This window comes from Coenobita brevimanus, chromosome 8 (assembly GCF_032717465.1).
Source record: "Coenobita brevimanus isolate Jiangsu-jjx chromosome 8, ASM3271746v2, whole genome shotgun sequence".
NCBI classification, from domain to species: domain Eukaryota; kingdom Metazoa; phylum Arthropoda; class Malacostraca; order Decapoda; family Coenobitidae; genus Coenobita; species Coenobita brevimanus.
This window is the reverse complement of record NC_136961.1, coordinates 7,570,264-7,598,052: the sequence shown is the minus strand read 5'-3', so window position 1 is coordinate 7,598,052 and position 27,789 is coordinate 7,570,264. Positions and strand designations below refer to the sequence as shown.

Genomic DNA, 27,789 nt, shown 5'->3' with positions numbered 1-27,789 from the left:
AGCGCATTTATTTTCCTCGTGGTTCTTTGTTGTTTGAACCAGTCTTGTTTAAACTTTTTTTTTTCATTTTAATAATGAAAAATCATTTAGTCTAACCTGTTACAGAGCTTGACTCATTCAAAGATACTAATTTAGGTAATCCCACTGGCCGTGTTGTTTTGTTACGGAGCGCCGATGTCGGACATCTACATCTGATGACTCCCTGTGTGTATGTGTGTGTGTGTGTGTGTGTGTGTGTGTGTGTATTTACCTAATTGTATCTTTGAGTCAAGCTCGTACCCTCCCGTGTCTTAAACCATATTTATCGTACATATCCTTAAATTTGTGAATTGTTTTGGCACACACTATTTCATTCGGTAGTGCATTCCACTGATCAATTGCTCTATTTGGGAAACTAAGTTTCCTTACGTCTTTATCACCTCTCTTTTTATGCAATTTTTTGCAGTGTCCTCTTCCTGATGCTTCCCCATACGCTAAGTAATCATTTATGTCTATTTCCTCCTTCCCTGATATGCATATATATACCATAATCATGTCACCTCTTTTCCTTCTCTCCTGTAGTGTTGGTAGATTCAGTTTATTTAGTCTTTCTTCGTAGCTTAGGTCCCTTAACCTTGGTACCCATCTTGTAGCGGCCCTTTGAACTTTTTCGATCTTGTCTATGTGTTTTTTGAGATGAGGAATCCAAACTACTGATACATACTCCAGGGTTGGTCTGATGAATGATGTTATTATCTTTCTTAGCATGTCTTCATTTATGTATGTAAACGCTATTCTCATATTGGCAAGCAGTGTATACATGTTCCATACCTTCTTGCTAATATGGTCAGCCGGAGATAGTCTGTTATTGATAATCACACCTAAGTCTTTCTCTTTTTCTGATGTGTATAGGGTTTTATTTCCTAACTTATAATCCCAATCAGGTCTTTTTCCACTTGTACCAAACTTGATTACATGACACTTGTCCACATTGAATTCCATTTGCCATGTACTACTCCATTCATGAAGTTTATTTAATTCTTCTTGTAGCTCTTTACAAGAGTCTGTGTTAGTAATTCTCCTTTGTATTTTTGCATCATCTGCAAACATATTCAGATAGCTCTCATTTCCAGTGTTACTGTTTATATCATTTATATACACTAAAAACATGATTGGTGCCAGCACTGAACCCTGTGGTACTCCACTAGTCACTTCTTTCCATGATGAGTAGTTTCCTCGTAGTACTGTCCTCATTTCTCCTTTTATGAGAAAGTCTTGCATCCAACAAAACAGTTTGCCTCGAATTCCTCCTTGATGGTACAGTTTCCGTAAAAGTCTTTGGTGTGGTACTGTGTCAAAAGCTTTCTTGAAATCTAAATAGATGCTTTCCACCCATCCTTCCCTTTCCTGTGTTGTGTTTGTTACTCTGTCATAGTAGCTCAACAGATTAGTAACACATGAGTTTCCTTTTCTGAAATCAAACTGTCTTTCTGTTATCATACTGTGTTCTTCTAGATGATTTACCCAAGCTTTTCTTATAAGTTTTTCTAATACCTTCCTTACAACACTGGTTAGTGATACTGGTCGGTAGTTGAGTGGATTTTGTCTATTTCCTTTCTTGAATAAGGGGACAATATTTGCTTTTTTCCAAATATCAGGTAGTTTACCTTGACTCAAGGATTTCTTGAAAATTAAAAATAATGGTTTACTTAACTCCTTCGCACATTCTCGTAATACCCAACATGAAATTTCATCAGGACCACTTGCCTTTCCTCTGTCTAATCTACTTAACTCCTCCTGTATTACTTTTTCCGCTATTTGTATATCTGGAAGTATGTGTGGACATGCGTGTTCCACATAGTCCCTCTCAAAATTTTTTTCTTCTGTAAAAACTAACTGGAAATTCTTATTTAGTGCTTCACAAAAATCTTTCTCTTGTGTATAAGTGATTCCTTCGTCCGTAATGGATTGTATTATATCTTTAACTTCGGTTTTGCTTCTGATATAGCTGTAAAACAGCTTTGGTTGATAAATACTTTTATTTATTATATCCTCCTCAAACTGTTTTTGAGCTTCCCTCCTTATCCTTGTATAGTCGTTTCTTGCCTGTTTGTAATTATTATACGCCCTTTCACTATTGGGTCTTCTGTATCTATTCCACAACAAATCTCTTCTTTCTTTTGATTTTTTACATTCTGTATTGAACCATTTCTGTATTTTCTTACCTGCTTCTTTGTGCTGTGGGATGTACTTCTGGACTCCTATTTCATAAAATTCACAAAATTTTTTATATACAGCATTTAAATCTTGTCCTCTAAGCTCATTTTTCCAATCAACTTCTAAGAAATACTTCTTTAGGTTTTGATAATTTCCCTTTTTATAGTTTAGGCTCTTTTTGTAACTGTCATTGTTGTTTACTATGTCATATGCTATCCTGAAGTTATAATTTAGTACTGCATGATCGCTTTTGCAGAGTGGAGGGTGATACATTAAACTGTCAATATCATTTTCTTGCCTAGTAAATATTAGATCTAGCACTGAAGGTACATCAAGTCCTCTTTTTCTGGTGGTTTCCCTCACATGTTGCGTTAAGAAAAACTCTTGTACGAGATCCAGGAGCTTTTGGTCCCAACAGCTTTCTTGGCTATTTATATCTACAGTATTCCAATTTATATTTGTATTAAAGTCCCCAGTTAGTATAATTCTTTCCGATTTCTCTTCCATTTTATGTAGCAGTGATCTTATACTCTGAATTGTACTCTCTGCCAGGTCCTCATATTCGTCTCTTTCCCATGTGTTTGATCTGGGTGGCATGTACAAATTGGCTACAGTTACTTTTCCTTCAGATGTGTCGATCTCTACTGCAATCAGTTCTACTTGTGATGGTATATCTTATTTTATTTCCTTGATTTTTAGATTTTTCTTAGTTAATATTATAATTCCTCCTCCTTTTTTTAAATTTCTGTCTCTTCTCCATATATTTTATTTCTCTTAGTTTAGTATGTCATTGGATATCCTTGGTGTTAATTTTGTTTCAGTTAGGCATATTATTTGTGGTTCATTTTCTCTGACATAATCATTCATCTCTAGTAATTTAGATACCATTCCATCCACATTTGAGTACATCAACTTTATCATCTTGTTTATATACTTGTCATGACATGGTTCTACTACCTTCCTCCTTTTTCTTCCATCCTGTTTGTGTACCACTTTCGTACCTGCAATCCTATTACTTTGTAAAAAAAATTTCTTCTTCTCCTCTTCTGATCTTCCCTCATTTTTTGTTATTGCTTCCTCCCATTTCTCTTTCAGTAATTCCAGTTCCTCTTGTGTTAGGCATCTTTTTATCCATACATTTTTGAACTCCTCTTTTTCCATAAGATTCTTTGCATTTTTTAGTATCTCTTCCACAGTGTTTACGCTCTGGAAAGTCACCTTTAGAGGTCTTGTCTTGCTTTTCTCGTATTTCCCTAACCTTTTGTGTTCCTCTATGTCTTTACTACAGATATCCTCTGATACTTCTTTCAGTAAGCTCATTACATTTCCCATCTCTTTTTTGTCTCTTATGATCTTGTTTTTAACTTCTTCCTCTTCTATACCAGTGATTACTATTGATTTGTTTATCTCTACTGAATCTCTGACTAACTTTGGATTGTTTTGGATTATTCTTTTCACTTCCTTTTTAATGCTTTTTTCCTCCACCCTTGTTTCTAAGTCTTTCTTTACTTTCACCATTTCAGCATACGTGGTTTCTACATCATTTTTGTAGCTTTGCACAGCTTCATTCACCTGTGTTATCTTCTCCTCAATATCACTGCTCTGGTCCATAAGACTGCTTGCTTGCCTAATTGTCTCTGTGTCATTTTTTAACTCTTCCATAACACTCTCGTGATTGACTACTGTACTTGCCATTTCACTCACTTTCTTCCTAAGCGTACTCAATTCCACTGTTAGTTCACTGATGGTTGTGTCTTTCTTACTGGCCTCCCTTCCTAGTTTTTCTATCTCTTCCTTTTGCAAGTGCATTTGCTTCTTTAATTCATCAATTTCATTTTTGAAAGCCATTTCTAGTTTGTGTACACGTTCAATCAGTTTATTGTGAGTCTCCACTTCAACCAGTTCTTGGTAGAAATCATCATATTGCTTTTTACTTTTATCCCTTTTCTTTTCCAAATTTGTTTTACTGATGTATCCATTTTGTAATACTAAATGTACAGAGTATGTACTTACAGAGTATGTACACTTTCCCCATGTTGCTGTAGTCCAAACAAACCCAGCTGCCTCAGCGCATTTTTTTTCCTCGTGGTTCTTTGTTGTTTGAACCAGTCTTGTTTAAACTTTTTTTTTTTTTCCTTTTAATAATGAAAAATCATTTAGTCTAACCTGTTACAGAGCTTGACTCATTCAAAGATACTAATTTAGGTAATGCCACTGGCCGTGTTATTTTGTTACGGAGCGCCGATGTCGGACATCTACATCTGATGACTCCCTGTGTGTATGTGTGAGTGTGTGTGTGTGTGTGTGTGTGTGTGTGTGTGTGTGTGTGTGTATTTACCTAATTGTATCTTTGAGTCAAGCTCGTACCCTCCCGTGTCTTAAACCATATTTATCGTACATATCCTTAAATTTGTGAATTGTTTTGGCACACACTATTTCATTCGGTAGTGCATTCCACTGATCAATTGCTCTATTTGGGAAACTAAGTTTCCTTACGTCTTTATCACCTCTCTTTTTATGCAATTTTTTGCAGTGTCCTCTTCCTGATGCTTCCCCATACGCTAAGTAATCATTTATGTCTATTTCCTCCTTCCCTGATATGCATATATATACCATAATCATGTCACCTCTTTTCCTTCTCTCCTGTAGTGTTGGTAGATTCAGTTTATTTAGTCTTTCTTCATTGCTTAGATCCCTTAAGCTTGGTACCCATCTTGTAGCGGCCCTTTGAACTTTTTCAATCTTGTCTATGTGTTTTTTGAGATGAGGACTCCAGACTACTGATACATACTCCAGGGTTGGTCTGATGAATGATCTTATTATCTTTCTTAGCATGTCTTCATTTATGTATGTAAACGCTATTCTCATATTGGCAAGCAGTGTATACATGTTCCATACCTTCTCGCTAATGTGGTCAGCCGGAGATAGTCTGTTATTTACAATCACACCTAGGTCCTCTCTTTCTGATATGTGTAGAGTTTTATTTCCTAACATATAATCCCAATCAGGTCTTTTTCCACTTGTACCAAACTTGATTACATGACACTTGTCCACATTGAATTCCATTTGCCATGTATTACTCCATTCATGAAGTTTATTTAATTCTTCTTGTAGCTCTTTACAAGAGTCTGTGTTAGTAATTCTCCTTTGTATTTTTGCATCATCTGCAAACATATTTAGATAGGTTTCATTTCCAGTGTTACTGTCTATATCATTTATATATACTAAAAACATGATTGGTGCCAGCACTTAGCCCTGTGGTACTCTACTAGTCACTTATTTCCATGATGAGTAATTTCCCCTTAGTAGCCTTACTGTTCTCATTTTTCTTTTCATGAGAAAATCTTGCATCCAACAATACAGTTTGCCTCGAATTCCTCCTTAATGGTACAGTTTCCATAAAAGTCTTTAATGTGGTACTGTGTCAAATGGTTTCTTGAAATCTAAATAGATACTGTCCACCCATCCTTGTCTTTCCTGTAATGTGTCTGTTACTGTGTCATAGTAGCTCAACAGATTAGTAAGACATGATTTTCCTTTTCTGAAACCAAACTGTCTTTCTGTTATCATATTGTGTTCTTCTAAATGATTTACCCAAGCTTTTCTTATAAGCTTTTCTAATACCTTACTTAAAACACTGATTAGTGACACTGGTCGGTAGTTAAGTGGATTTTGTCTACTCCCTTTCTTGAATAAGGGAACAATGTTTGCTTTCTTCCAGATATGAGGTAGTTTACGTTGACTCAAGGATTTCTTGAAAATGAAAAATTATGGTTTACTTAACTCCTTTGCACATTCACATAGCACCCAACATGAAATTTCATCAGGACCATTTGTGTGTGTGTGTGTGTGTGTGTGTGTCCTGGTGGCTACATGACATTGGATGTTCAGCAGAGAGGTGGATGGACGCTGTCACCGAATATGTACTCGTGGCTTGTGGTCTGCGTTCGATGGTGGTGGTGGGTGGGAAAGACTTAGGCTGGTGGCCTCACGACACTTGACGTTCGGTAGAGAGGTGGACGGCCACTGTCAACTAACATGTACTTGTGGCTTGTGGTCTGTGTTCGATGGTGGTGGCAGTTGGGAAAGACTTTGCTTGGTGGCTGTGAGACACTGAACATTTGGTGGGGATGCGTACGGATATTATGACACTGCTTGTGGGTTATAGTCATATTACTCGGGTGCTGGAAGTTCGTTGGAAGTGATCGGATGAGTGCGCAGCTTTGACCATTCAGTAAAAGGTGAACAGTTTAGCTCTCGTTGTGGGCTACGGACTACTTCCTGCTCACGACTCAAGCCCAGCGGCAATGTTACCGAATGTTTGAACATGTCGGTTGGCAAGCCGAAGTTCTCAGGGTCTTTTAAGCCCAGATATTAGCAAGTAAATTTGGATAATAGTTTAATAAAGCCAAGGTCCAGCGTCAGAATAATGAACACGTCCGGATACTGAGCATCGAGATAGTTGAGGGACTATTGTATGTATGTGTAACATATATATATATATATATATATATATATATATATATATATATATATATATATATATTTTGTGATGATGGTGATCATGACGGTCGCATTGTACATTACTGCCACCACTGCATCTCTCCACCATGCTCTGAGCAAGAAGGTCACCATCCCTCCCTGCCACGACCTTCATCACCACAATCACAAATGATAGAAAATTTCGACCCATACCAGTGATTGACTCCTTCCTGTAAACAGAAGTATCTAAGTAATTGCCACAATTGGTTAGATTAATATCTAAGAAAGAGAGAAAGTTATTATTCTCAATTTCAAATGTGAACTTAATATTACGATGCTAGGAATTCAGGTTGTCTAGAAACTTTACATGATCAGATTCTTCGAACAATAAGAAGCAATCGTCGACATACCTACGATAAAAATGGTTTAAAACTTAGAGGACAATTGATGACCATTTTCCTTCATAAAAACATAGAAATATATTAGCTAATATGGGGCCCAGTGGGGATCCCATAGCCACTCCATCAACTCGTGTATAAAATTTGCCATTAAATATAAACAAGGATTCGTTAACTGCCAAGTCTAAAAGGGATTCGAAATGCTGCTTTGTTAAATTATTGACTAGTTCCTGACCTTTATATAGTTCAGCAATGCAAATGTCTATAGTGTCTTTTAGTGGGATAATTGTGAATAGACTTTAATATCAAAGCTTGCCATGCCCACAGGATGTGCATATTAAAGCTGCTTTAACTTCTGTACAAAACTAATAGAGTTCTTAACAGAAAAGTTGTTTGAGGTGAGGCTATTCAATATGGAAACAAGAAAATTAGCCAAATTATAATTAATGGTTTCAACTGCAGGTGAGATGGGACGTACTGGGACATCCAGTTTATGTATTTTGGGTAATCCATACAAGATTCCTGGGACAGGTCCAGAAGCAAAAAGAAAATTATAAGTTTGTGATGAAATCAAATTTTTTGTTCACTAGATTTTTTTTTTTTTTTTTTTTTTTTGATCTGTCTCATGAATCTTGTATGAATTATCCAAAATACACTGAATATCCCAGTACGTCTCATCCTGTCTGCAACTGGAACCTTTAATTATAATTTGTCTAAATTTTTTTGTTTCCATATTATAAAAAAGAAAACCCTTGACGGCACCTAGCTGCTTACCATCTACACGTTCATGTGCAAAACTTCCCACAATCCTTCTCTGTCTACTTTGTCGTATGCCTTTTCCAGATCCATGAATGCCATAATCAACTTATGGTCCTTATCACAAGCCTTCTTTGCTATATCTCGCTGGAAATATTTGATCCACACATCCCCTGCCATTCCTAAATCCATAATGTTCATCACTCACTAGATCTTTTGATATCTATCTCTCCTACTTTCTCTATAATAATTCTTCCATATACCTTCCCTACCACATTCAATAAACTTATGCCACGATAATTCTTGCACTCATTTCGCTCACCTTTATTTTTGTACTGGGGTACAATCACAGCCTTTTTTCACTCATCCGTGTCTTCTTACAAATCTCCAACAAGCACTCCATTCCACTCTGTTCACTACACTTAATCATATCTGCATACACTTCATTAACCCCAGCTGCTTTTTCATACTTATGATATGGATAATTTCAGTATTTTACATAGTAGTACTGATAGAATGGAATTGCGAATTTTGGAGTCCTTGTACAGTCGTCAAACTTTCCACCTGGGCCACCCACCCGTCAGGGGTGGGTAACGGGAGCTGGCAACAGTGTACAGTATATGTTTGTTCGTGAGTACATGGTCGAAGAAAGTTCGGATCATCAACTCTTGTCTTCCGTAGTGAACCTCAGAGTTCATCCCAATATTCAGTAGTCAATTTTTAGCCGATAGAATTTTAAAGGAACTTCTTGAAAGTATTGGATAATGCAAGTATTGAAAACAATAAGTAAAATAATCTAAAAGATCACATCTTTACATATATTACATATTTATAAACGTAATCTTTTTCATGATAAACCCATGGCTCATCACTTAATCGTTACGTGGATCACTGTGTTTGCAATGCACACACGGCAATTGTTTTGATAGTTGATATATATTAAGTATGTGAAACAGTACTGTGGGTGACGTGGTAGTTAACGCTTCCGCCAGCCGATCCGTGTGACGTGGTTCCACCCCCGTCAGAGGAGATGGGTTTCTCCAATTATCTTATGACCTAGATCTTAACAGCAGCCAGTCAGCAACCAACATCACAAATCCTCGCACCCCGGGCCTCGGTGACGGGCGCTAAAGCGCCTAGGTTCTTGGGATAAATAACAATAATAATAATAATAATAATAATAGATAAAAAATATAAAAAAAATTCAGTGTTCCAGCCTGTAATGATAATTTCATGTTCGGTATGTTGCATTTACCAATCACGTAAGTAATATCACAGACAATGGTGATATAAATCTCCCAACAATTCATGAATCAATAGCAATTGTGCTTAAAATGACTGGAAGCTTTTGCATACTATGATGTAGCTGTGGTGTCTTCATCTTGCAATAATGTGAGATAATGTTGTTCGATGAATAGTCGATGAGCGTGTAAATGTGTGACCTCACACAAAAGCGGCACCGCTCACAATCAATTATCATTGTAATGTGTAACTCAGTCTTTTGTTAGATCATCGGACTACAAAGGTGTGCTGTAATGACCATAGTCATATGAAGTATAATACGGTAAGTCATTATCATAGCCGATATAATAGCCACATTCGACAACGGTATGCATAAACTCTGCCTGTTGAGGTGACAGTATTTTAACCTCCTACCTCTCCGTGGTGCACCATAGAACACATACAAACATCTGCCTGAAGTACTCTCAACGAGGAAATAAGCAACCGTTAACAGTGTCTGAACATCATCCTAAAGTTTATTGACCAATGTAATTCATGATGTGACTGTGGCAGGTAATCATACTTGTAGCTGGATGTAGATGCTAGGTAAATGCATTTCTCTTCAACCTATACTGATAATGGTATCAAGCGATCACTAAATGAAATGGAATTACTGATATAGGGAGAGAGAGAGAGAGAGAGAGAGAGAGGCCTGAAGCAATTCCAGTATATAGTGCATTAACATGTTTTGGTAACAATGTAAAAACAACATAGAAAATGTTTAGTATTGTTAAGAATGCAAATATTTAGAAGAATGCTAATGGATGTCAAAAACTAGTTCGGCAATTATTATCACTGACGGTATGAATAGCGTAACCCTCCCCCCCCCTCCCCCGTCCAGTGCCTGCCCTGGTCTTCACCATGCCAAGCTCCCCCCTTAAGCAGCTCTCCCACCGGCTAGACCAGTTGCAGGAAACCGGTCGCATGGAATTGTTGTCTGCCGCTAGTTGCACGGACCAAGGCCAAATAAGTATAGTATAATATACATTGTTGTATTATATACAATAGTATACATTTATATCATTATATATATTATCGCATTATAAAATTAATATAGTCATTTATTTGGCCTTGGTCAGCGCGATTTTTGGCATTCAGATTTCCGTGCGACCAGTTTCATGCAACTGGCTGCGCCGATGGGAGAGCCGCCTTACTCCTGCGACATTTTTCTCTCCACCCAACTCCGTACCCAGCCATCTATGGAATGAACTCTGACTCTGAGTCTGACGGAGGTTCACTACGGACGAAAAGAGTTGATGATCCGAACTTTCGTCGAGCATGTACACACGAACAAACAGATACACTGTTGCCAACACCCGTTACCCACCTCTTGCGGCTGGGTGGCCCAGGTGGAAAGTTTGGCGACTGTACATACAGAAACTTAAGCCTTCTTTAAATAACTATGAATCATCAACAAAGCTGTCTACCTTTAGGTTATAATACTGTTTTGTTGCCATGAATCAGCTTTTTGATACTTGGGTCACTGATTATTTCCTTGGTTCCTTTGGTTCAAAATAGACTATTGATGTCTCAGAAGTTTCATGATACTTTTCCGTAGGATTTATTATGTTCATGATTTTCAGTAATTGCTGCCGACTCACCGAGGTAACACTCTCATTTTTATTCCTCGACTTTGCTATAGCCTACTTATCAAAATATATTTTTTTCATATATATTTTGGTTATATTTACAGAGTTCAGTCATTGCTACACGCTCCTTTTGGTAACATTTTTGATGTTCTTATGTAAATATTTTAGCATTGATAAAACCTGCAATATGCGTTTTAAAATGTTTTTAGGTCTGAAGATGGGATATGTTTTGGCGAAACTAGTCACCTGTAATAAATATGAACTGGAAAATCGTCTTGACTCTCATTTACTGGCTCTATATATACTATAAGACTCCCCATGGGCACCTCAGCTGTGGGATATATATATATATATATATATATATATATATATCAACAACTTTTTTGTGTTACACATACCTAAATAGCATCATCAACTGGTTGAGAGATTGAGTAAGTCTGGAGGTGACTGAGCGTACTTCATCAGTCGTCTTGCCTGAAGCAGCCTGGCCGGATAAGACAACGAAAATGATTACTAGTTAGTACTGATATACAGGAAGGAGATTTTTTCTTATCTGTCTTTCTAGTGCCAGAAGCCTTAATCCCGTAAGGGGTGGCCACAAATATATAAATCACCACAATGTCACCCGGTTCCCCGCCATTTCAATGCCCTGCTCTCAGCTCACACTCCCTTTCATTTACCTCTCCACTCCTTCCCTCCATCTCATCCTTGCCCCCCCCTTCCTCCCCCCCCCTCCACCTCACTCACACACACTGTCCTCATTAGTCAGACGATCTCCATCCTCTCCACATGGCCAAATCACCTTAATGTTATTCTCCTAATGCTTTTTAACCCGCCCCGTCCCGACCACTTTTCCACCACTGACACCCCCCAATCCCGACCATTTTTGAACCAAAATTTTTTGGGCTAAAACTTCCGCTTTTGGTGAGAAACAATGGCCAATCACAAAGAAAGTGTTCACCGGGGTCCATAAGTGGCCTAAACAGGTATACCTTCGTTACACCTGGTACCGTGTTCTGTGGAGGTGGTCTGTGGCTCTCACGTTTTCTATGATATTATAAGTCTGGGAAACCAATAAAAGTAGGTTGATATGTATTTATTACAAACAAAAAAAACATGTGGTACAAGAGTAAATTGGATTTTACACAAAAATAGAGGTGAAATAAGCATTGTTCCATTGGGCGAACCTAGCGAAATCACCCAAACTGTTCACCGATGAATTGCTAACATTGCTGATTCATCATACATATCATTTTTTCAACTTACATAATAAATCTCCAATAACATTATACCCTTTTCCACTTTAGAGAACTGTTTTTATGTATTTACAGGCCTTTCAATAATATTTAGCGTATGTTAGCGCATATTTACGTAGTGAGTGAACTCGCTGTGACTGTTGTTTCTACTCGCGTTCTTTTTTTTTCAACCTACATAATACTTTTCCAATAACATTATACCCTTTTCCACTTTAGAGAACTGTTTTCAGATAGTTTCAGGCATTACGGTAATATTTAGTGTAATAATAGTGCATAATTACACAGCAGTTGAAGTCACTATGACTATTGTTTAACTTAGAACCTATTTTTCTACTTATATAATACTTCTCCACTAACATGACACATGTTTCCACTTTATATAATTGCTATCACATATTTGGAGACCTTATTATTCTACTGAGCGTCATATTATCGCATATTTACACAATGAGCGTGATCGTGATATCATTTGTTTCAACTTACACTATTTTTCAACTTATAAATTACTTCTCCACTAACATGACACATGTTTCCACTTTATATAATTGCTATCACATAATTGGAGACCTTATTATTCTACTGAGCGTCATATTATCGCATATTTACACAATGAGTGTGATCGTGATATCATTTGTTTCAACTTACACTATTTTTCAACTTATAAATTACTTTCCCACTAACATTACACCCGTTTCCACTTTATATAATTGCTATCACATATTTACAGACCCGACTGTTCTACTGAGCGTCATATTTTCGCAGATTTACACAGTGGGTGTACTTGTTTTATCACTTGTTTCAACTTACACTATTTCTGAACTTGTATAATATTTTACCACTAACATTACACACGTTTCAACTTTGTATAATTCTTATCACATACTTACTGGCCTTACCACTATACTGAGCGTCATATTATCGCACACAGTATGTACAAGCCTTACTTCTACAGTGAGCGTCATATTATTGCTATCACACACAGTATCAGTAGTGTAGGTAGTTGTGATATTCTTTGAAACAGGGCTGAAGGCACAACGCAACATTGCACTCTGCACACTCGTACCTTGTGTTTTTTCTCTGAGTGACTGGTCTTACTGTCGAGTGCTTGCATACATGGCAGCGTCGCTGGGGTTTACGACGGTTTGGTTGGGAAGGGATAGTGCTCGGGTAGTGGCGTCCTGTGAGGCGTAGGGGAGTCTGGGCAGCCATGGGGGTGCGGGTGAGGTGTGGGGGGCTGTCCTGTGTGTACCTGCGATAATTTCACGAGGCAGCTCCCTCACAAACCCCTCAAAGGTCTCAGAGATTCCCGTTGTCATGACGTGGAGGTAGTGTGCGTTGAGGACCGTGATGTCGAGCAAGTGGAAGAAGAGCTTTTTGTACCACTTCATCGTGATCCTGGCACAGTCCACACTGGAAATCATGGAGTCTGACTGATCCACTTGCCTCATGTTGAGATTGTAGTCCAGTACCGACTCAGGTTTCCAGACGTGGCGCCTCCTCTCACTGCGGTGATCAACGGAGTCTGTGCGGTGTATCAGGGGGCTGTGAACAGTCGACAGGAGGCAAACTTCCCTGTTGTGGTTCCAGAGGGTGGCACGGATGTTATTTGCCTGGAAGAAAACCACCTCGTTCTTGTCAAGTTTCCTCCCTACCTTGACCATATAGTGACGGTTTCTCTTTACTGTACCACAGACTCTGGTGTCGTGTTGGTGGAGGAACCGAGCGAGAAGAGGGTTAGTGTACCAGTTGTCCAGGTACAACACATGACCACGATGAAGGTACTCCTCTATCATTGTCTTCACCACGGCCCCTGAGAATCCTATACTACGATCTTCTGTTATGTCTGTCTGTGCGCCCGTGTACAAGACTACGTCTTGCACATAACCAGTCTTACAGTCACACATAACAAAGATCTTGAACCCAAAACGGTGTCTCTTGTTGGGTATTTACTGGCGAAAGGAAATATTGCCTCTCCACAACACAAGACTCTCGTCTATGACGAGGTCTCTGTAAGGATAAAATGACGAGCGGAACATTTCCCATAGGTGATCAAAGACAAGCCTAATTCTCCTCATTTTATCTGTGTTATTGGCATTAGCAGGGTTGTCTGCATCATAAAAGTGGAGGCGGCCGAGAATCTGCTGGAATCGATTACGACCCATTACCTTTCCAAAGAAAGGTGTGCTGGTCATTGGGTCCATGGTCCAGTATGCAGGAATTTGATTTTTTCATACACCACCCATCAAGAGAAAAACCAGGGCAAAAAATAAGAACATCTCAGGAAGGGTTACAGGATAGTCATATTGCTGGGAGTGCCTGCTTGTAGTACCTAGACGTTCACTTTCACGGCGCTGGCTTCTTGCAGAGGTTCGTCTGCTCCACTATGCGGCCCAGAAACTCCTCCCCAAAGAACAGGTGGAAAAAAATCCACCCTAGTGGAACCCGCATGCATACCTCGAGCTGTGCAACCAGACCGCCACTCCTCAGTGAAAGGGTGAATGATGGGAGTAAAATTACTCCCATCTTCCCAGTTCCACGACACACTACCGTCTCCAGCCTTGTCCCCATTGTTGCCTTCGTCAGGGTGGGGAGGGGAGGGCGGTGGGGGAGGTTGGGGAGATGGAGAGCGGCACCCTTCCTCACTCGCACTTCTCTTCCCTCTCCCTTTTCCTTTCCCCTTTCCCTTCCATTTCCTTCCTTTCCCCACATCATTGGGCTGTGGGGAGGAAGTGAGGGAATATTGTGGGGCGAAAGACATGCTAGGGAGCAGCTCCACCTCGCCTCCCTGATGCCCACATACACCAAGTGCTCGTGCTGCCTCCCTCACACCACTTTCCGTTTCGCTGCTCACTCCCGCCACACCACTTTCCCTTTCATCCCGCACTCCCACCACACCACTTTCCCTTTCACCCCTCACTTCTGCCACACCACTTTCGCCTTCCCCAGACAATAACGAAGGACCATACCTGATTTGCCTTCTCGCCGCACCTTCTGATCCTCAAGGTGAAATTTTCTCCCTCCCCAACCACGAGGTTACATCACGTCCTACGCTGCTACCGTCCTCGTCCTCGTCCTCATCAGAATCTCTCTCTAAGGGCTGGAGAGAGGTCCATGCATGTGTATGGAGTCCAGGCTGGCCTTCCCTCCCCTTATGGTACGTAACATACCGCTTTTTGCTCGACAAAGGGACCTCCTCATCATTGCTGGTTGTTTCCTCCTCAGGCTGCACATAATCCCTATCCTCCACATCGTCATCCAGTGGAGAATCACCATCTCCAGTGAAGGCATCCAGGGCGGATTGTATTTCGTCCTCAGAGAGAGCTTTACATGTCATATCTGACCTGGGTCACTGCTAACAGGTGAGTGACCGAGACAAGGGTGCGCGCGGGTTACGCGGGGTCTGGGAAGCTGCCCACCTGGTGGCAGTTAGGGGAGGCTTGCCTAGGAGGGTGAATCGAGTATCTCACGCGAATTTTGAAAATTGTGCAAGTTATGGACTTTGCAGTTGCGGCGCATTAAGGTACGTCGACGGGATTGGCAGTGACGAAATGTGTGGATGTTAAAGAACGTCAATGGGACGCCGCAGGTTAAAGCATCCACATCCACACCACAATGCTCCTTCACTTCTTCACTTGTCAGTCTGTCTCTCCATGTAACTACACATGCTTCTCCCAGATAACTCATTTCCACTGCTCTCACTCCCTCCAACAACATACGACCTTCACTTCCATACGTTAGAGTTGGTATCACAATGCTGTCATACAGCGACATTTTTACTTCTATGCTCACTTCCGTTTCTTATCACTGCTTTCAAAGAACCAGCAGCCTTTCTTCCTTGTTGTACTCTTTCAAGCCCTTCACCCTCCAAACTTCCATTTTTACTTATCACACTACCCCAGTACTTAAATGCACTCACATTTCCCTCATCATCCAACCTCACTGTACATCCAGTGGCTTCATTCCTCTTGAAGTCCATACCTTTGCTTTTTCCTACCTTCACATTTGCATTCCATTTCTTACATACTCTCCTAAACTCATTCACCAAGCCTTGAAGTTCCCCTTCGTCTTCACTTAACAATATCGTATCATCCGTAAACAATAATACAGGGAGTTTTCCAAACGTCGCCCTCTCTCATTAAAGCCGCACCAACATCTAATGTCCTACTTCGTATCTCTTTTATAACCCCAACCATACACAGACTATTTTCATGCAAAGTAAAACATATATTTAAGTGTATGTAAAAGATGTATGTATATTCACCATGCCTAAGTGCAGTATGTAGTGTAGCAGTCACTATGATGTGAGAATGTATATACTGTACGAACACACACACACACACACACACACACACACACACTCTCTCTCTCTCTCTCCATACATACTCATGTATAAATATATATATATATATATATATATATATATATATATATATATATATATATATATATATTATATATCATAAATAATGTATATATATATATATATATATATATATATATATATATATATATATATATATATATCATAAATAATATATATATATATATATATATATATATATATATATATATATATATATATATATATATACTGTACATATATATGTAGCCCAGGGTCAGGATCCCACTGCTACCTGGCACCTCCCCGGGCAGCAGATAGGGGAAGGCCATGTAGATAAACAAGGTACCGTCTTAGACGGCGCTGACCATGGGACCCCCTGTAGATATATAGGGCTCCACCGAAAATAACGAATAAGGTGGCAAGAAATTTACATCTCACCAGATACAATGTGGCAGGGAGGTGAGATTATTTGCCACAATCCTCCCAACCCAACATGAGTTCTATTGCAAATGATTTGACGGGCTTTCCTGTTCGATCATCGTCTACTAAAGGTCCAGCTGCACTGCCTCCTGCGCTTACGGGCAGTGTGCCATCGAAAGTGAGTAGGCACTGTGTTGGAAAATTAGACTCTTGGATGTTAAACAAACTGAAATCGATGAAGATGTATGCATACAATGTAAGAAGCCTCACAGAAAATTACAAACTTGGTAACCTGATGACTGAACTGGAAAACATTAGTTGGGATATTATAGGTTTGAGTGAGATCCGCAGTAAAGAAGAAAAATTAATTCAGCTCGAAGACAGCACACACCTATTTTACTACAGAGGAAAGGAAAATGAAAGAGTTATTGATGTAGGATTTCTAATTAACAGAAATCTTTCAGACAACATTGTTAAATTCAGCAATGTATGTGACAGAGCAGCATTTGCTGCCATTAGACTTTGCAAAAATATATCATGAAAGTCATACAAGTATATGCACCAACTTCTCAAAGCCATGATGAAGAAATAGAAACATCCTATAGAAACATATACTATACTCATGGGAGACTTCAATGCAAAAGTTGGGAAGTCGAAAAATGGAGAAGCATATATGGGAAAATTTGGAGTGGGAGAAAGGAATGAAAGTGGAGAAATGCTGGTAAATTTTGCTGAAATGTTTAACATGAGAATAATGAACACATTCTTCCACAAAAGAACAGCAAGAAAGTGGACCTGGAGAAGCCCAAATGGAGAAACAAAGAATGAAATCGACTTCATTATAGCAGATAAGAATAACACGGTCACAAATGTCACAGTTATCAACAAAGTAAATATAGGAAGCGATCATAGAATGGTGGGTTGCACAGCCAGATTCAATTCAGAAATGAAAGAAAGATGATTAAAGATAAAAAGCCATGCCCAATAATAGTAAATGAAAACAAAGCAGCCATTCAGTTGGAAATAAGGAACAGATTTCAGGCTCTATGTAATCCTGAATGCGACCCTGATGAGATGAATGGCAGACTAACAAAAGTGCTAAGGGAATCAGCAGAGGTAGTAGAAAAACCTATTACAACCAAAGCCAAGAAGTATTCAGAAAAGACACTCGAGCTTATGAAAAAACGAAAGGAAATGAATGTAAAGACAAAGAAAGCCGAAATAGAATGAGCAGAATTAAATAAGCTTATCAACAAAAGACAAAGGGAAGAAAAAGAAAGAGAAACATGGATCAGATCAAAGAAACCATCAAAAATGGAAAAAGTCTGAAACAGGTCCGAAGTAAAATAGCGCTAGGAAAGCATCAAATGACATCACTGAAGGAAAAAAAAAAAAAACGGTGAAATCATTAAATGCAGATATAAGATGGTGAAGAGAGTTTAAGAATTTTACAATGAACTGTATGCATCAAAGGCAGTAGTACCAATAGCTAACTTTTCAGTTGACACAAGTGAAATACCTGAGGTAACACCAGACGAAGTAAATATTTGTCTTAAAAATATGAAAAGAGGGAAGACTCCGGGAGAAGATGGAATAGTAACAGATTTACTGTTGGATGCCGGAGTAGAAGTACAAAATAGGCTTGCTCACTTATTTACCCACTGTATAAAACAGAAGAAAATTCCCAAAACATTTTGTAATGCAATAGTTATTATACTCTACAAAAATAGTGACTCAAAAGATCTTAGTAACTATTGACCCATTAGCTTATTATCAGTCATTTACAAACTCTTCACTAAAGTCCTTACGAACAGAATAACAACAATTTTGGAGGAAAACCAACCTCGTGAACATGCAGGATTCCGAAGCGGGTATTCGACCATTGATCATCTACATGCAATGAACCAGCTAATTAAGAAAACTATAGAATATAATAAACCACTGTGCTTAGGTTTTGTTGATTACGAAAAAGCTTTCGACTCAGTGGAGCACATACCAATTATAAATTCATTGTGAGAACAAGGAGTGAATGAGAACATTGTAAACCTGCTCGAAAACATACATAAAGAGGGAACTGCTACAGTTAAATTACATAACGATTCAGAAAAAAATTAGATTGAGAAGGGCGTGCGTCAGGGAGATACAATTTCACCAAAATTATTTACAGCATGCCTAGAAAGTATTTTCAGAAAGCTAGACTGGGAAAACAAAGGAGTGAACATTGATGGAGAAAAGCTAAACCATTTAAGATTTGCAGATGACATTGTCCTAATCTCAGAAACAGCGGAGGCATTGCAAGAAATGTTAAATGACCTGAACAGAGAAAGTCTGAAAGTAGGACTGAAGATGAACCGAAGTAAAACTAAAGTACTGTTTAATCCACAAACACCAAAGAGCGTCATCAGAATAAGCGATGAAAATCTTGAAGAAATTAAGGAGTACAACTACTTGGAACAAATACAAAAATTAACGAAAGATCATGATAGCGAAATAAAAAGACGCATTACAATTGGATGGAAAGTTTTCGGTCAACATAGAGACATTATGAAAAGCAGCTTGGCAGTTTGTATGAAACGAAAAGTATATAACGAATGTATAATTCCGGCAATGACGTATGGTTGTGAGACCTGGAAACTGACAAAATCAATGGAAAATAAATTAATCTATTCTCAGAGAGCAATGGAAAGGTCAGTGTTGGGAATAACTTTAAGGGACAGGAAAAGATCAACTTGGGTGAGAGAGCAGACTAAAGTCAAAGATATTGTAGAAGTTATAAAAGAACAGAAATGGAGGTGGGCAGGCCATATAGCAAGAATAAGGGATAACCGATGGAGTAAGAGGTTGACGGACTGGACACCAAGAGAATGTAAGCGTTGCAGAAAAAGGCCAGACAGGAGATGGAGAGATGAGATAGAGAAATTTGCAGGGAAAACGTGGCAAAGATTGGCTTAGTCATGGAATTCGTGGAAAAGATTGGGGGAGGCCTTTGTTCAGCAGTGGACTAGTTATGGCTGATGATGATGATGATGTATATGTAGCAGCCGTGGCTTAGTGGGTTAGAGCGCTTCGTGCTGACCGAAGGGTCGGAGGATCGAATCCACCCAAGGGTCATTGGTAGACATCAGGAATGGCATCCGGTCATAAAATGCTACACGTTCCAATCCAAAGTCCTCTACCCAGGGGCAACACCTTAGCCCTTCGGGGATACCTGGCGTAAAACCAAAATAATAATAATAATAATATATATATATATATATATATATATATATATATATATATATATATATATATATATATATATATATATATACTGATAGTAAACCTCTCTCTGTATACTCCTACTTTCTCTACACCCATTTCAAAGCCAAAAAGGGCTGTTGTGTATATGTATGCAACGACATATCTTACTCTCCTGTTCCTGAACATGAATCTTCTGAATTCTCTACTCCCTGACTTCTGCTTTGTTGTCATTCTGTGACTAATATACTGTATATGTGCTGTTTCTCCCCTAATTCTACTGACTATGAAAAATTCTTTAGCTATCTTACTTCCAAGATGGAATACAACTTCTTCATTCTTTGAATTCTCTATTCTAGGAGATTTCATTGTTCATCACAGCATTTGGAGTTCCTCTTCTTTCACTGATCCACCTGGTGAACATGCCTAAATCTCTTCTATCCATAATGGCCTAAAGCAGCTTCTTTAGCACCCTACTCGTATCCCTGACTGCCTTGGAGAGAGTTCCTACATACATGACCTATTCCTAACAATCAATCCTTCTGCTTACACTGTTAATCTTTCCTCTCTGCTGGGCTCCTCCGATCACATCCTTATCACCTTAACCTGTCAATCACTCGAGTACAGCCTGTGGACCCTCCCTAGATGTGTCGGTTGAGGCACTTTGGAGATAATGATTGGGAGGCCTGCAGGCAGTATTTCTTTGATTATCCCTGCAATGATTATTGCTTTCATCATCGAAAGCCACCTGAGTGTGCCTTGTGCATTATGAGGGGAAATTCTCTCAGGCATGGAAGTATATATTTTTCTCATATCCTTTGACTAATGCAAAAAAAAAAAAAAAAAAAAAAAAGGATTTAATCACGCATGTTGTAATGCTCTTCACAACAAGAAGGCATACAAAAGGTACCGGAGCCAACTTAACCCTGAAACTCATCTCTTTTATGTGTTTGCCTGGAACATGATTAGTCTGTTCCTTGCCTTGCTAAAACAACTTCATTTGTACCAAATGCTCTGAACTCAGCAGCCTGAATTCTTCCTCCTCTTTCTGGAAACTTGCCAAAAAATTTTCTAACAACTTTATGTCATCATCCTTCCCTCCTCTTTTCCACTCTGATGGCTCTGTAGCTAATTCTTCTACGGATGAAGCAGAACTCTTTCTCCTCCAGTTCCACCTTAGACGACTCTAGTGCTGTTCCTTCATCATTTCCCTCCTCTGCCTTCCTCTTGGCAGACAAAATTTTTTCTTCAATTGTATATATATCCTATTAGATCCCAGGGTTGCTGGACGAGGCACTACACTGAGAGGGTACTAAGAATACCGCCCTCCGCCTGTCGGCTCATAGTCGTAAAGCTCATAGGTCCCTACCCGGGGGTTCCCTACTTTATTAAAATTTGAAAATTCCCAGTTATGTTCAGTACTGAGGACACTGGGCTCTAATGGGTTAGAGAAACTGATAGATTGGCCAGTCACAAACCCATTGGATCCCAGGGTTGCTGGGAGAGGCACTGCACTGGGAGGGTACTAAGCGTACCACCCTCCGCCTGTCGGCTCATAATCACGAAGCTCATAGGTCCCTACCCGAGGGTTCCCTACTTTATTAACCTGTCACGTCCCGAGGTTTTCCGCACCTCCGACATCCCCCAATCCCGAGGCATTTTAGAAAAATTTGTTTTTGGCTAAAACCTTCGCTTTTGGTGAGAAACATCGAAAATTCATAGAGAAATCGCTCACCTGAGGTTTAAAATACTCAATCCAGGTAGGAGTTCCTCCTTACCTGACTGGGTTTTCTAACATGCTGGCACCAAAGAAAACGAGTTCTATGGAAGGGTAACTATTTTATCCACTCATAAACGGTATTTATTTATTTACTTGGTACGAATTTATATGTAGTATGAGAGTATGTTGCTTTTCAAGCAGTAATAAAGATATTGTAAGCATTGTTTCACTCACTAACTAATCACCATACCTGACCTTTTTTTGCCACATTACCTGATCATTATTTCTGACTGTTTTTTCTTCTAATGCTGTGTAAACATTGTCCTCCACATTGTCATCGATAGGAGAATCACTCTGGCCCTGAATATCTTTACTGGCCAGGTCACTGGTAACAGGTGAATTGCCAAGACAATGGCATGAGGGGGGGAGGGGGGAGGTTATGCAGTGTAAGGCATTGTCCCTGCTTGGCATCTTGTAGAGGAATAGAGGAAGGTGTCCCGTGTATACATACGAAAAATCACGCGCGAAAATTGAAAATTGTGCAAATTAGGGACCTTGCAATTGCACGACGTACTGGTACGTCGCCGGGACTGGCAAATGCAAATCGTTGCAACGTACCCATACGTCGACGGGACGTCTCAGGTTAAGGTTTGAAAATTTCCAGTTCTGTCCAATACTGAGGACACCGGGCTCCAATGGGTTAAATATATATATATATATATATATATATATATATATATATATATATATATATATATATATAAAACACAACAGAGGAAACAAAACAAATGAATAAAAAAAATAATCCATACACCAGATTACTGGTGTCTTGATCAGCTGTTGTTTGAAGTTTGAGGGGAAACAACTCTGTCGAAACAAGTTCCAAAGAGATGCAGTTTGGGGAAGAAAATATCTCTGATAGGCGGAAGTTCTGCAATATTGCAGTGTGACATTCCAGTCATGAGCGCTACCAGATGCCCGTGTAGCACAGAGGAAGGCATGGAGAGGTGGCACAATGGATACAACTTCGTCTGAGCATTTGCCACAAAAGTATCTGGAAAATAATGCAAGGGAGGAAACATTCCATCTTACCTCCAGGAGAGGTAGTTATTTGTAACAGCAGGGTTCTTAATAATTCTAACAGCTTTCTTCTGAATTTGGTCTAGCTATTTTAGTGCAACCTCTCCACATCCATTCCTCAAGAGTGAGCAATATTCCAGCTAAGAGTGCACATGACTAATAAAATACAACTAACTGTTCTTCAGTGAAGAAGCTAAGAACTCTGTACAACTTCCAAGTTTCTTTGAGGCGGTTTCAGCAAGTGACCTGACATGAGAGGTCCAGCTGAGGGCATTGTTAAGTGAAACACAATGAATTTCAGTACTTTTGGAGATAGGAATATTATTTGCACTGAAGGTACTATATGAATATGGCAATATCTGTCAATTAGTAAATTGTATATAATTAATTCTACTAGCATTAGATGATGCAAGGTTATTTTCTCCCAATGCAGTGATCTAGATAAGTCTTGATTTATAGAGATTGCTGTACTAAGTTGTGAGTTAGATATATTAAATTTTGTGAATGGGTGTTTAAGTATGAATGAACTGTGAAGTGTTAAGTCATCATTATATGAATGGATGGGATTATGGATGACAGATAAGAGATCATTAATATGATTTAGGAATAGGGTTGAAGCTAGAGCTAATCCTAGTAGCACGCAGTCATTAATCGAGTAGATTAACTGTTGGCTGGAAATTTGTCAAGGATGGATTTTACATATCTAGTCTGTATTTTAAGTGGAACAGTTTCGGGAGAGTCAAGTTCTAGTACTGTGACGATCTGGCTGACTTCCTCTAACGTAGAATTTCTGGCAAATGTATTGGCAAGGATATTCACTTTACCGTGAGGGTCATTACCCGTCCCTGTCCCGGAGGGGCAAGGAGACGGGTATTGTTTTTGCTCAGTTTGTTTGTTGTCTGTCTGTCTGTCTGTTAACTTTACGCGAAAACTACTGGTTCGATTTTGACTAAAATTACAGCGATAATGGGCTATGACATTTTGATCACCTGATTAAATTTTGGGCCAAATTGGGCTAAGGACCAAACTGTTGACCTCAAAAATGTAAAAAAAAAATAAATAAAAAATGAGGGACGGGTAAAAATAGTTTTTTCTCCATAACTCCTTTCAAGTACGTCACATCGACATGAAACCAAAACCTAAATGTGCATCTTTCAAAACTGCATCCTATAACATGCCCCATTACATCAGGGGGTCACTCCCCAGTTAGTGATAGGGGGGTCAATGTCAGGTGAGTCAGTCCTAAACTTTCAAATGGGCATAATATCGGAAATTTTCATTCAGTTATCTCCAAATTTATATGTCACATGTTTGACTAGATATCCTGTTGTGTTTATACCTCATCACTAAAATGACTGCTGTGCCTTGGCACCGCATCTTGTCTGTAATTGTACCGTCTAAAGATTTTAATGGGAGGATGGGTGATGATTTGTTAAAGTTATTATTGAAAGAATTGAGAGTTGACAATATTCTTTTTCCATAGGATTGCAATGCCTGATTATATATATATATATATATATATATTTGATAATGAATGGAGGAGGGAAAAATAAAGGAAAAAAAAATAAGTCCATGTGCCTAAAGGCATCCTCCATTCATAAAATACTTATAACAATTGGATTTAAAATTGAGAGGATTAAATGTATGTGGGAAGCAACTCCTAGGAAGTGAATTCCAGAGAGTAGTAGTTCTGGGGATAAATGAATTTTGATAGGCAGAGGTTCTGATTGTGGGGGAGAGAGTTTGAGTTCATGGGCGCTCCCAGCTGCCCGAGTATTTCGGGAGAAAATGTGAAAGGGAGGCACAATTGAAGCCAGTTCGTTAGAGCACTTACGGTAAAAATATCGATAAAATAGTGCTAAAGAAGCAACATCTCTACATACTGATAACGGAGGGAGGTCCTGCGTTATGGCAGGATTATTGCTTAATCTGATGGCTTTATTTTGAATTTTGTCCAACTGCCTCAATGCAACAGCTTCATATCCACTCCACAGTGGTGAACAGTATTCGATCTGAGAACGCACATGACTTTTGTATATTGTGGCCATCTGCTTGTCAGTGAAGAACTCACGAACTCTGTACAAGTCCCAGTTTTTTAGAAGCATTTTTAGGAAGGAACTTAACATGAACTGTCCAGCTTAGGTTGGGGTTTAGAGTAACACCTAGGATATCAATTGTAGTGGATATGGGAATACTGACATCACTTAAAATTATGTGAGAGTCTGAGGGATTCTTTCTAATGGAGAAATTAATGTATTTAGTTTTCTGAGCATTAAATGAGACCAGATTTTTTTGTCGCCATTGATTAATTTTAGAAAGGTCCTGGTTCAGAGAAACTGCTGTGTTTATTTGGGAATTTATAATATCATATTGTGTAAAGGAGGTACTAAATGTGAAAGAACTATGAAGGGTCGAGTCATCAGCATAAGAGTGTATTAGGTTGTGCGTGACAGATAGGAGGTCATTTATGTGTATGAGAAAGAGGGTTGGCGCCAAAACTGATCCGTGAGGTACGCCAGCATTTATGGAATGAAACTGAGAATAAATTTCATCTGCCATGACCCATATTTCTCTACTATGAAGGTAAGAAGAAATTAGAGGAACCAGTGATGCAAGGCCATAGTGTGACATCTTAGATAATAAGGCATGGTGCCATACTCTGTCAAATGCTTTTGAAATGTCTAGTGCTATTGTGTGTGTTTCACCATGTTGGTCTATTGTTTTGTTAATCTGATGGGTAAGAAGGCAAAGAATATCTACAGTTGAAAGTTCCCGTCTAAATCCATACTGCCAATCATTGATCAATTTATTGATTTCTGCATGCTTGACTATGTGTTTGTTAATTAGTGTCTCAAAAACTTTACCGAGAACGAAAGTTACTGCAATTGGTCTATAGTTTGATGGATCAGAAGTTGCCCCCTTTTTAGGAACAGGATGGATATTTGCTTCTTTCCAAGGGACTGGAAAAACTGAGGTACAGATGCATAAGTGGGAAAATTTTGCAAATACCGGAACCAACACTGAGGAGCAATTTTTAAGTACTGTTAAAGGAATTTCATCTGGACCAGTGGCTTTGTCTGCTGATAGATTCTGTAATACGGCTTGTACCTATCTGGTGTGAATCATGAAAGGAGGTATTTGAGAGGAATCAAAATCAAGTACAGGAATATTATGATTTTCTGAATTTAGGGTTGAATTTGTCGAAAAAATGTCAACAAGAAGGTTGGCTTTTCCGCGTTGGTCACTTACTAAATTTCTATTGGGGGACTGTAACGGTGGAATGGAAGAGGTGGTAGTGAAGTTAGTTTTGAATGAATTAAGGGTTGACCAGAATATTTTTTTATCATTTGGATTGTTTAGTAGTTTGTTAGCTTGTCTATGTAGAAAGTTTGATTTAGATAGATTGATAATAGTTTTGGGATGGTTTCTAATATTTTTATAATAGTTAAAGGCTTCTTTGGTTTTGGTCCTTGTATAAGTGTTATACGTTACTGTTTTATGTTCTGTTACTCTAGCACAATTGTGGTCAAACCATTTAAGTGAGTTACATCTTTTTCTGAAACTATGATGGGGAATGAATGTTTCCATGCCGACTTTAATGAAATCCTGTATGTGGCCCAATGTGGAATTTGCATCATGGGAGAAAAAGGAGGTCCAAGGAACATCCAGGAGAAAATTTTGAAGTCCCTCCCAGTCTGCCCTGTCGTAGTGCCATTTAGTCATCACTACAGGTTCAGAGCAGGAGAGTGTGGTAGGTGTTCAACTGGTGGCTTGAATCAGACAATGATCCGAGGATCCAAGGGGGGACTTCACTCCAACATTATAATTACACTGGTTTACAAAAAAATTGAGGCAAGCATGAAATTAAGTGTTCTAAATTAATTTTGGGGTGCTAATTTCAGATTCGAAATCCGTTTTCACTCATCACCTCTAGTTTTTGAGATATACATGTATACATGTGCGTACATGTATACATATAGGCCTAGAACCAAAATATTAACCAAAAATCCATTTACCATCCTATTTTCTTGGAACCTGGTTTAAAACGCATGCCACAACAAGGTCAAACATGTGCACTGAGCGGCTAGGAACGCCAGTAGCCTACTGGCGGTGAGACGGGGTGGTTAGTGCTGTCAAGTATCAGCAGCACCAATGGAGCCTCTGTGGGGACCTCAAGGTCATTCGGCTCCTTATGGGTATGCAGGCTGGCTTCACGAAGTACTGCTGCTTTCTGTCTTGGGACAGTCGGGCTGTGTCCAAGCACTTCACGCAGAAGGACTGGGGGTCTAGGAGCACTTTCGTGCCTGGGCAACACAGTGTCCAAGAAAATCCTCTGGTGGACATGAACAAGGTGCTTCTTCTCCCTCGTCATATTAAGCTTGGCCTTATGAAGAATTTCGTGAAGGACATGGACAAGGATGGTGCTGCCTTCTAACACTTGTGCACTCTGTTCCCAGCTCTCAGTTCTGCTAACCTCAAGGAAGGCATCTTCGTCGGACCTCAGATCCGGGAAGTGCTGAATGATGAGGTATTCGAGGAGAAGCTCACCTTGAAGGAACTGAGAGCATGGGAAGCATTTAAGTCAGTCTGCCATGGCTTCCTTGGTAACACACGGGCACTAGAATACCAAGAGCGTGTCGAGAAGTTGTTGCAGGCTAATCAGGATATGGGGTGCCGAATGTCTCTCAAGATTCACTTTCTCCACTCCCACCTCAGCTTCTTTCCCCAGAACCTCGGAGCAATAAGTGACGAACATGGGGAAAGGTTCCACCAAAATATTACTAAAATGGAGAGCAACTACCAAGACAAGTGGAAACCCAGCATGATGAAGGACTTCTGCTGGATGCTCTTGCGCGACATCCCGGAGTCAAAGTACACCAGATCTTCCAAAAAAACTCACTGCTGACTGTCTGTAGTACTATGATATGGATATATGTTTATATCCAAGTAACAGTAATATTTACAATAGTTCTGTCAGTGTTCTGTGTCTGTATTGTTTCGTTCTGTAATATCCCATTTTAATATATGAAAT

The 27,789-nt window shown here is 39.3% G+C and overlaps 1 protein-coding gene across 1 annotated transcript in view; it reads right to left on the bottom strand.

Moving 5' to 3' along the window:
- LOC145406371 (organic cation transporter protein-like) overlaps positions 1 to 27,789 on the bottom strand; it is a 240,965-nt gene that overhangs the window by 137,499 nt on the left and 75,677 nt on the right. Inside the window, exon 7 of the mRNA XM_080277539.1 lies at positions 11,101 to 11,186. Within this exon, the coding sequence (XP_080133665.1) occupies positions 11,101 to 11,186 (86 nt within the window). The remainder of the gene's footprint in view (positions 1 to 11,100; positions 11,187 to 27,789) is intronic.